Source organism: Marmota marmota, unplaced genomic scaffold, assembly GCF_001458135.2.
Source record: "Marmota marmota marmota unplaced genomic scaffold, marMar, whole genome shotgun sequence".
Lineage (NCBI taxonomy): Eukaryota > Metazoa > Chordata > Mammalia > Rodentia > Sciuridae > Marmota > Marmota marmota.
The window spans coordinates 18064614-18073786 of record NW_026000142.1 but is presented as its reverse complement, the minus strand read 5'-3'; the positions used below and the strand labels follow the sequence as shown (position 1 = coordinate 18073786).

The following is a 9173-nucleotide window of genomic DNA, read 5'->3' as shown; positions in this document are numbered from 1 at the left end:
TGGCTATGCTCAATAAATTGATTAGTGAAGAAATTGGTGAATGAATGAATAAATGAAGTAGGAGTGACCTGGAAAGTCTTTTCTTATGAGGTGACTAGTGAAATCTCAAAAAGTTTATCTTCCCATTAGATTGTCTTCAGGAAAGGAAATCCTGAAGACATTGAAGGTGTCTCGCACAAGCACAACACAAATCACAAGTGATTATAAACAGAACACAGAATCAGAAACAGGAAATTGTTCAAGACTCTGTTTTATTCTGAGCTTTTCCATTACTTTGTCAATCAAGAGATCCTTGTGAATCAGCAACATGTACTAACAGCTAAAAGTCCAAGCATGCAAGGGATGTATTATTGCATTCACTCTTCAGAAAAACTTACCAAGGTAGGAATTATATTTCCAAATTTCAGATGAAAAAAAAAATTTGAACATAAATAACTTTCCCGAAATCATATAACCAGATAGGCAGTGAAGCCATGATTCCAATTAGATTCAAAGAGACTCTAAATCCCCTACTCCGGACTCATATATATTGGGAGATGAAAGCATGCCAAGAAAAAGTATTTTAATATTTTCACATACCTTCATTTCAACAGCACTTCTGGGTCCCTTAAATGTCATTCATTAAATCTCTTTTTAATAATGATTTTTGCTTGCAAAAGTTACCAAACGCATTTTTATTCACACAGCTTCAACTTTTGAATCTACAGCATCACCAGTCTAGGCAAGCAAGAATATTTTTCCAAAGTCTTTCACAGTATTCTGATCTGTGAGAGAAGGACTCCCATGAGGGAGAGAGGCACCAGATTGAATAGATAACCTTTGCAATGAGCTGAGGGCAACTCCCCTTGCCTCAGTTCCCACCTTCTCAGGAGAATCCATGTCAAGAGTGATTCTGTAACTCGATAAGTCTAGGTGGGAAGCAGAAGCCTAGGGTGGAGTGGAGGCTGGAATGGAAATTCTGCATTTGATCTTCTTTGATGGATCAGTTGACTTGGTCATGCCTTGAGGTGGTGACCCCTGAGATGAATCAGATGATTACTTAGTGATCTATCCTTAAACAAATTGCTAGCTAGAAAAATAGTCTTTGAAATCAATAATTTAATATTTATATGCATGCTTCCATGTACATACATTCATGAAAAGTCTAGAATATATTAGCTTTAATTTAAATACGATTTAAGTATTAAGGAGAGGAGGGCACCAATTTGTATTCTTAGATCTGGTTTCCAACTAAATCAGGCACAAATAAAATAATATGTTTCTATTTTTCTTAAGGGACATACATAATGTCTGCTTAAAATAGCTCTTAAAGGAAATTATGAAAGAAAAAATTGTCATCGGTTTCATTTCTTCCCTAAAGGTTTACTCTAGAGGCCACACAATTCCCCTTAAGCTCAATTACTTCACAGCTGAACGCTTTGATAACCTGCTAAAACGAGTAAACATAGTGTTATTAGCCAGCCAGGAAAAGGGGAAACCCCAGAGCAGCCATCAGCTTCCTTCATTTCTCGGCAATCAGCCCCTTTGTATCCCTGATAACAATGACAGGAAAATTTCTCTGCCAGCACTGTCAGGTCCGTATCAGATGCTTTTCCCTTCACAGTAAATTCCCCATCCTCAGAGGCCTCTATGTGGTAACTTGCAGGGTTCAAGTGGAGGTAATCGGGATCTTTCCACGTCTTCCTTATACACCTCCCGTTACTCCTGCAGAGGTGAAGGCTGCACACTTCGGCCGCTCTGGTCACGTTGACTATGTAGCTCCCTAAATCAGAACTCACAAACTGCTTCACCTTTGTACAGTTGCCCTGGGAATGTAGAAATAAATGGATTTTAGTGTGTCTCTCAGTTCCGATAGGATTAGAGCTTCGAGACCCACAAGGCACCTCTCTGGACTTGACCTGGTGGCATGGTTCCAGCTGGTGGACTCCTAGGCTTCTGGGCACTGGGGGCTCAGATCAGAAAGGGGATAGGTCTAAGGGACAGAAGATGAAGAATATGCTCTAGTTGACCGAAACAACTAAACTTGAAAATGGGCCCCAGAGTACAAGGGGACCTTGCCTTCCTCCAATTAACACCCTTTTTCTCTCCTTCTAGCTCCCAAGTTAATGGCTGCCAAAAGGAAAGAACAAACCCAAATTAGAAATCATACCCAGCTGCTGTCTTAAGGTATGTGGTTCCTTTCTATGTGATTGAGATTCTACACTCCATCATTAGAGCTCCACTGAATTATTGTAGAACATTCTGGATTTTTCTCTTAATTATGCTTCGACATTGATTGTTCTGGGTTCTATGTTTCTATGCACAATTCAAACACAGGAGAGCCTGTGAGACTGCCTAGGTAATTCGTGTGCCTGTGGTTCCTATTATGTGTTCTAAACAGAGGCCACCTGAGTGGTGCACACAATTTCCTGATGAAGCCCTTCTCAGGAGCCACATGGGGGCTGGAGTGGAAGTATCAAGCCAGAAAAGTCAGGAATTGAGCATTCAGTTTGTATCTAATTCTCATGGAGGGACACAGTTATAAACAGTTTCATGTACCATGTCTCACTAGCAACAAATTTAGCCAGTAAAATTCTAAGAATGATATCAGATCATCATGAAATTGCAAAAAAAAAAATCAATTAGTATTATAATTCTAGGCAACATGTATTATTCTATAGAGATATAAACAAACGACATCTGGAAATACAGAAGAGATTGCAATTAATGGGGATTGGGGAAACCTAGAAAGATTTCTTGGAGTAAATAGTATCTCACCTGGGAGAAATTTGAGAAGACATTTATATCTTATTTTAAGTACTATTAATTTTCAGCTGATTTCACTATAGAGAAAAAATAACTTCAATGTGGAGATTAAAAAGTTACCATCTGTTTCAATATCCCAAAATAAGATAGTGTTTCACATGGCTAAAAGCAAGGCCTCCAGCATCAAACCAACTACAGTTAATGTCAGCCCCACCACTAATTAGTCTAACTAGCTGTTAACTAGTTCAGTTTTCTCTCACCTTCTCATCTATAAAGGAAGATGATATGCAGTACCTCAGGTGACCAGTAAGTGGGCAAACCCAAAAGCAAACAAAACACAAATCTCTTAGTTATACCCTTAGAATATAGCAAATATTCAACAAATGTCAGTGTCATGATTACTATCTTTACAAAAGCTAATAATATTTACTGAGCCCTAATTATGTACCAGATACTAATTTGGACTTTTATTCTAAAACAGGTTTATCCTGGGGATCATAAGAGCTTTGGTCAGAACAAGCTCTATAAGAAAACAGAACAAATTCTTAATATATACCCTCAAGGTACTTACTTACCTCAGATGAGGTTAAATTCATGTCTCCCCAAATCACAATGCCTGCAGCTCCCAAGGCAGCACTTTCTCCTATGGTACTAATTAGATCTTGCTAGATTGAAGAGAGTAGAGTTCATTATTAATTTGAATGTAAAGCAACCCACCAGGTATGAGGATTAGAGTCTGTGTTCAATATAACAGAGCTGGGACTGAACCCGTAAACTCTGTAGAAAGTATTCTTCACATTTGTTGAGTAACACAAATGTGGAATGAACCACATTCAAAATCACTAAAAGGAATAAATATAGTGTTATTAGCTATAATCACACGTGCTCAAAATCATACTCTATAATCATATGAAACAGCATATAAACATTTTTTAAAACGTTTTTGTAGCAGGATATTATTTACATTTAGACTGTAAATAGTCATCAAGAGTTGTTTATTTGAAGTTGATTAGGGACACATACCCACAAACTAGCTATATGTATATGATACATAGACAGAGTCCAAAGTTTTCCTTCTTTGAATATAATTCTCTTAGCAAGTTCTGGTCTCCATTTTGCCCCTGTGGAAATTTACCTCCACAGTGACTCAGATGGGTTTCAATCTCAATTCTAAAAACAGAGAAAGGGACAGTGTTAAGTCTCCTGGATTTTGATTTTGTCCATCCTTTGCATCTGGGCCCTGAAATTATCTGTTTAATTTCAAAGTATTTGACTTACTGGGCTTGATTTATGACTCATGTAGCAATGGCAAAGTCACTAGGATTTTTCCAAGTATGTTTAAGAGAGATAAAAACAAAATTTTAGCAAGAAAAATGTTGATTTTTGTCATCTTGAAAGATTATTGTTTAAGTAGATCTAGAGCATTTGAGGAGGTGGGATAATAATAATTGAATATATGAAGTAGTTTTCTTACTTTATTAAATTATAATATATTCTCCTATTCTTTAGAATACCAAACTGATCTTTTACTCCAAAGATGAATTTCCACTGATTAAATGATAGAAAATGGTCATTTGGTGGAAAAAAAAACAAAAACTTTAAATTTTATTTTGCTTTGACCAGTCTATTGTGATACCAATACTTGAGAGATGATTTTCCCTGACATTTCACAGCCTACCCATCAGATGGAAAGTTTTCCATTGTTGGTCTTTTAACTTTGTTTTTCTGGAAAGTGTTTTGATCATTTTCAAAAGGGAAGAAATTTTGCTTTAAACTAATTTTCCTTTTAGGTTCACATCCATTTCTATTCCTCAGACTACCATGTCCACTGAACAGGTGAGAGCCAGCATGGAAGGAAAGGGAAGAGGTGTGGGAACGCTCAAGTGAGGTCATGCAAAAGCAAGGATTTTGAAAACTGTCAGTGATCCGGTGAAGAGGAGCAGAGGGAAGCCAGCCATGCAGCACCCAGACCACAGACTTTGCAGGGCCTGTGTCATCTGCTGGCTCTAGCAGACACGAGTTAGCAGAACTTCTTACTCTACTCACACAGAAACATCCCTGAGCATGCAGGGTGATAATCACATGGTGTGATCAGAGGGGCAGATGTCCCCACAGCTTTCCTTCAGGTAAAAGCACTGTCATCAAACATTTTGTATTTATAGGTTATTGATCCATATGGAAATGATGGCTGTGTGTGGTGACAGCCATGCCATCTGAGTTGATGTTGGTTTCTTCTCAATGTGTCCTTCAGGAGGGTCATTATCAGAAACAGTTTATTGAGACTGATTACAAATGGCAACGTGTTCAAGTACACATTGACCAAGATAAGCAGAAGACAGCAGATATTACTGAGAATTTCTCACCAAATTATTGCACTGTCACTGGCAGAGAGCAGGATGCTAAATAAATCACAGAGCAGCTGTGCTTTGAAGTCAGTAAAGCAAGAGCACTACCCTGCTAGGAAAGTCACAGAAAAAAAAAATGCCTTTGGAGGGACCACCTAAGTGCATGAGCTACACTATGTTGTCACATGAAAGAGAAGTAAAAGAACAAAACCCAGGTAGCCAAAATGAACCTCCTGCGTCCCAGTGTGGCACAGGGCTGCCTTGCCTCTCCCCTTGATTCTTGGGCTCAAATCAAGGCTTCAGAAATGTAAGGTAGGTTCATCCAGAGGACTCCAGAGGGTTTCAGTCTCTGAAGCTTACCAGAATGCATGTAAGTAAGTGCCCACTGTGGGGAGCTGGAGCCTTACTAATGAGTTCCCATTAACAAACACTAAATAATTTCAGGAATAATCATCTTTAAACCTACAGCCAAAGAAATTCCTGTCACTATTTTTGCAAACCGCACCATCAGTTAATATAAAGGTTGCATTTATTTTTAGGTAGAACAGGGAAACTTCTGCGGGAAACAAGATGATACTGTTATTCCCTTAAGCTGTTCCCTCAGATATCCCATGGTTAAGTTTAAGGCTTTGATGCCTGTTAAAAAGTGATATGTATTTCTGTAGTGCTTCAATTTTCCATATACTCTTTTGCATTTGATTTCCATTGGACTTATGCTAGGCAAATAGGGTAGGAGATATTGTCCTGTTTTTGACATTAAGACACTGAGGCACTGAGGTTCAGAAAGATGAAGAGATTTGCTACTTACTGGTAAATCCTGTTTCTAACCTTACCTGTATGTGTGTGTGTGTGTGTGTGTGTGTGTATGTGTGTGTGTGTGTGTCTGTGTTCTAAAAAGCCGACATCTATAGGAAAGTCAGAAATGGGAGCACTTAATGGTCATTTGGGGTTTGATACAAATGAATTTCAGATTTTTAAAATTTTGTGGGCAGATTTTTATGGTGGCTAGAGTACAAAGGTGGGTATGCTTATGGTTTAAAATACTTGGAAAATAGCCTGCCTTTCAGAACAGAAGAGAGTGCAGAATGAGATGAGACCCAAACTGCTATTTCTTCTTTCCTGTGAAAGAAAGCAGCAGCATTTCTGAAGTTATTGCTACTAAAGAAAGAAGTTTACCTAAGGCTGGCAGAATGTGCAGAATGTACAAGTAGTCTAAACTATGTTTTTGAAAGGAACACATACTTTAATGTTTATTGTTTCTTCCAAAAGTAAATTTATTATCACTAAAGAAAGGAACTTGCTGGAACTAAACATTGAAAAGCTTCACAGAAGGTTCTATTGAGCTTTCAATGCTAGAGTCAAGATTACTTTCTAAAAATTGAGATAACTTTTTTAAACCTTCCAAACAGGACTGAACTCTTATCATTCTTTCTATTTTTTTTTTAATTTTTTTGATACCAGGGATTGATCCCAGGGGCGATTTACAGCTTTACCACTGAGCAACATCCCCAGCCCTTTTTTATATTTTATTTAGAGACAGGGTCTCACTGAGTTGCTTAGGCCCTTGATAAGTTGCTGAGGCTGGCTTTGAACTCTCAATCCTCCTGCCTCAGCTTCCTGAGCTTCTGGGACTACAGGTGTACACCACCACCCTGGCCTCTTATTATTCCTTATTCAATTATGTATGGATGATTTTTATGGGTAGCATGAATTTTAGTTCACAATGGAAACATTTTCTTTCCTTATTTCATGAGTAGTGCCATCGGCATAGCATTTTTTTCATATTTCACACATATGCACCATTTCTCCTTCTGATGAATATAGTTTACTCATATATACTCCACAGATAACCACAGGTCAGGGTCAAGCCCACACAGGGTGTTTCCTCTGCCTCCTCCTTAGGATGCCTAACACCGAGGAGATGTTTATATTTTAACACAGGCCAGTAAGCTGGAATTTTTAATACTGGAGAAAAAAAGAAGTGCCTCTGGTAAGATATATCAAAACATCACTGCATCACAAATTGGCAGTCCTGAACTTTTAACCGAGGTTATAAAACTATCTACTAGTGATTTAAATATTGAATTTAAAAACCCATGCACTCTACCAACTTTCTATTAGTTGTGGTTTTAAAGGCAACAGTAACCCAGATGGCTAAATCTGTAGACTCCCCTACATTTAGCAGATCTTCAATTCCTTCATATCTTTTTAAAATTAAAAAAGCAATTAAATTGTGATAGAAATTCATAACATGAAATTTACTGTTAGTCACTTAAAATGTACAGTTTAGAAGCATTAAATACATTGACGTTGTTGTCCCTCCCTTATACCTTTTATTAAAGCTGGTATTATGCCTTTAAAAGAAAATGCTTTTTTCTTCTCTTGATATTTGCAAAGATGAGGACAGAAGCAGGAATGTCTTTCATTCCACTTGTATGTGCATGAGCAAATTCCTCCACTTTAAAACACCCTCTCCAATTTTCAGAACTATTCTCCACCAACCATCTCAGCAATTTTCCATAAGGGCTAGTCACAAGGGAGTACAATCAAAGCCAGCTCTCAGGAAGCATAGCAGCTTCCTGCCATACTAAATACACTAAAAGAATAATAATAGATAAGATCATCAAAATTCAGCTTGCATAAATGAAAAGTCCAAGTGAGTCAATAGACCAGGAAGAATGATGCTCTTACAGCCCATTAGTGAGGTGTTCTCATAATTATCAAAGAAATGTTTCCTTTAGAGATGAGGAGAAAATTCCCTACCATTGGGCAAGGAATTTCTTACCTTAGAAAGAAAAAACAAAGGTTCATCTCTGTACCCCAGTCTTGTGTAGACAAATACAGGCAGAGCATAATCATGGGATGTCATGGTGGAGACCCTCATGGATTCATGCACTCGAAATTGTGAGAAGCGCAAAATATTTCCACTGTCTCCAAAGGATTTCCTGACACCAATAGAAGGATATAAAGCAGCACTGCTATTCCAAAGCCAGGAGAGTTCATTGTTCCTCAGGACTTCCTCTTCTGGGCATGACCCGGTGTAGTTTGGGGCATAAACATTATAATTGTGGCAATCGGGATATAAATAATAACCCCAAAGGCCCTTGGGTCGACTCTTAATTCCCAATTTGATGGTTTCCTTCATGAAAGCTTTTGCACTCTCTTCAAAGGTCACTTTGGCTAAATATTCAATATCAGTAGCTGATACATTCCCTTGTGTATCAGAAACAAGCTTTCTTGACTTCTGTCTGTAGACATCTTTTGTGTTCCAGTTTCGGTCCCACTGGGGTCGCCAATATTCCCAGTCTATAACAGCAAGTCCACTGAAGTCTTCAGCAGGGATGTAATAATTAATGTCTTGGTCAGCTTTTTCCAGATGCACTTGCAAGCTTATGTTCTGGGGGAGACCCCCGTTAATGGGGACTCCCTGTGATGTATACCATGGATAATATCCCAATCTGTTGACATAAAATATGGTGACATTTTGCCCCCTGGCCTTGGCCAGTGGGCTTCCGATCACCTGAAACATTTTCAAATTCAGTCTTAAATTATACTTTATCAAACACTGATCTGTTGGAGCATTCCAAGCAGCTATAAAAGGTTTCCTTTGATAAATTGGGAGTCGGGCGGGTTTTAGAGAAGAGATAGACTTCAGAATAAAAAATATGAGTACCCATGTTGTAAGATGTATTGGCTGAACAACACAAAGCCTTAATTGTCCTTCAAATAATAGTTTCATGTTAAGATAAAAACTTACGCTATCTTCTGCTTTAATGTACTCCAGAAGGCCTGTGGAGAGATTTAATTTTCTGTAGTGATTATTTTGATAAAAAAGACTCAAATAGTGAACTCACATTATTATTATATTTTTAAATTTTTTAAAGTACATTTTTATTTAAGGCCTTTTATATATTTGTATTAATACATTATATATAATGTTGGGATTCTTTGTTATGTATTCATACATGTATACAATATAACAAAATATTCATTTCCCAGAATAAAAATCTTGAAGATACCCATAAATAAATTCAAATATAGAAGCTAATATAGTGACCAGGCTTCTGTTCAGCAACAAACAAT

The 9173-nt window shown here is 37.7% G+C and overlaps 1 protein-coding gene across 1 annotated transcript; it reads right to left on the bottom strand.

Annotated features, from left to right (window-relative positions):
* Nucleotides 1-233: 233 nt before the first annotated feature.
* LOC107144606 (hyaluronidase-4) lies at nucleotides 234-8879 on the bottom strand. The gene is made up of 3 exons (XM_015488431.2): nucleotides 7876-8879; nucleotides 3321-3410; nucleotides 234-1805 (listed from the first exon to the last, which is right to left on the bottom strand). Exons 1-3 carry the CDS (start codon nucleotides 8827-8829, stop codon nucleotides 1404-1406), a joined length of 1446 nt encoding a protein of 481 aa, XP_015343917.1. The 5' UTR covers nucleotides 8830-8879; the 3' UTR covers nucleotides 234-1403.
* Between the last annotated feature and the right edge of the window lie 294 nt (nucleotides 8880-9173).